Source organism: Propithecus coquereli, unplaced genomic scaffold (genome assembly GCF_000956105.1).
Source record: "Propithecus coquereli isolate 6110/MARCELLA unplaced genomic scaffold, Pcoq_1.0 Scaffold51, whole genome shotgun sequence".
NCBI lineage: Eukaryota > Metazoa > Chordata > Mammalia > Primates > Indriidae > Propithecus > Propithecus coquereli.
In genome coordinates, this window is record NW_012150952.1 from 5,967,640 (window position 1) to 5,969,604 (window position 1,965).

The 1,965-nt window shown below is 37.8% G+C and overlaps 1 protein-coding gene across 1 annotated transcript in view; it reads left to right on the forward strand.

Moving 5' to 3' along the window:
• Nucleotides 1-1,965, forward strand: part of GALNT1 (polypeptide N-acetylgalactosaminyltransferase 1) — a 35,724-nt gene that overhangs the window by 15,318 nt on the left and 18,441 nt on the right. Inside the window, exon 5 of the mRNA XM_012656579.1 lies at nucleotides 1,437-1,554. Within this exon, the coding sequence (XP_012512033.1) occupies nucleotides 1,437-1,554 (118 nt within the window). The remainder of the gene's footprint in view (nucleotides 1-1,436; nucleotides 1,555-1,965) is intronic.

Genomic DNA, 1,965 nt, shown 5'->3' on the forward strand with positions numbered 1-1,965 from the left:
GAGACAGGGCCTTGCTCTGTTACCCAGGCTGGAGTGGTGCAGTGGTACAATCATAGCTCACTGCAGTCTCTAATTCCTGGGCTCAAGCAATCCTCCTGTCTCAGCCTCCTGAATAGCTAGGACTACAGGTGTGTGCCACCATGCCCAGCTAGGGTTTTTGTTTGTTTGTTTGTTTTTGTTTTCCTTATTTTTTGCAGAGATTTTTTGCTGTATTGCCCAGGCTACTCTTGAACTCCTGGTCTCAAGCAGTCCTCCTGCCTTGACCGCCCAAAGCACTGGGATAGCTGTAGTTCAATTCACCATCTAAATCAGGGGTTCCTAAATAATTTGAATATGATGGACTTCTTTTAAAAATCTAATAAAAGCTATGGGTTTTCTCTGATGAAGGGGCAAAAGTGCACATGCACATACAGAAAATTTAGCATACAAAAAACTCAGGTCAAGAAACTCCTGTACTAAATAATAACTGGATTTTGGCTTGTTTTCTTTGACACCTTTTCTCATTCTGTTTTTTTCCTAAGTCCAAACCTTTTTTGGTAACAACTGTTTCCTCTAGAAAGGCAAATACTGCCTCACCAGGCCATGGAATGAGTACATTTTAGGGTTACAGAGGTGGCCAGTTCATCTTAAAATATGGTCCTCACAGTATTCTTGGGCCCCAGAACTTAACTGTTTTCTCCTGATTGGAGTCCACTTTTTCTCCATACTCATCCTTCATGGAAATCAAATAGGCTGGTACTCATTTATTTAAATCCTCCTCCATTATCATTTCTCTGTTTCATTTCACCTGTTCCTACCCTCTGCATACCTAGGCCATATTTTGATGAATTGGGCTCTTCTTTTACAGAAAATATACCATACTTAGTCAGGAGGCAGTATAGTGATTTTATTCTTTATTTTGTCTCCCCCTTTCCTAAAAGATGTTTGGTAGGTGTAGGGAAAGGGCCTCATTGTTTTTATTCTGTTTTATGTCTTTACAGTATTTACCACCCTTTAAAACCTGGCACGTTAACTCTAACCTGAGTCTAGTTGGTTAATATTGTCAGTCTTTATAGTTGCTAGGAACTATGGAGTGGGTACACAGTCCACTGGAGAGAATTGTGAGGAATAGCTTCAATTTAAGGAGTTTGAGGTGGAAGCTCAGTCAGGACCTGAGGACCAAGAAAAGTGCGAGAGATAGGAAGCACCCTTAGGACTGTGGCAGAGGGGGATATCTGGGCAGAAGCAGCAACCGAATGGGTCCAGCAGTCAGCATGACCGTGGTGCAAGACCTGGCTAAAGACCAAAGAATGTACCATAAACATGCAGAAAACCCCTGGAGGCCAATAAAAGTTTTCTGAAAAGTGTGAGAATATGCATGTATTCAGTAGTTATAAAGAGTTATAAAACTGCTTAGTTGTTAAAATTAATGGTATAGTATTATGATTGAATTTCAGAACACCTACAATGGCAGGAGGCCTTTTTTCTATAGACAGAGATTACTTTCAGGAAATTGGAACATATGATGCTGGAATGGATATTTGGGGAGGAGAAAACCTAGAAATTTCTTTTAGGGTAAGTTCTCTTTGAAAAAAATAAATCTTTTATTTAACCTCAAATATACATATGCTTTGATTATGCATGCTATCTCTAAATAAGAAATAAAAAATTGAACTTAATATGAGTTTTATTTGACTTCAGAGCCTTCAGTCCACAAAAAGTTTGGTGATACTATTAAGGGTTCGTTAAGCGTTTAAACTATTTGAGCAAATAATTCAGTTATCTTTAGAGTTCAGTTATAAAACTCAAACAAGATTCCTGAGGTGTTATTTTCAAGGAAGTAATTTAATCTCTAAAAAATAAAAAATAATATGCAGGTCGTATATGCTACTTTGGTACTTCACTGCCAAAAACATAATTTCATATTCATATTTTGTAATATGCTTTTTCCTTCTGGTGTGAAAATTGTTCTCTTATATAAAACCT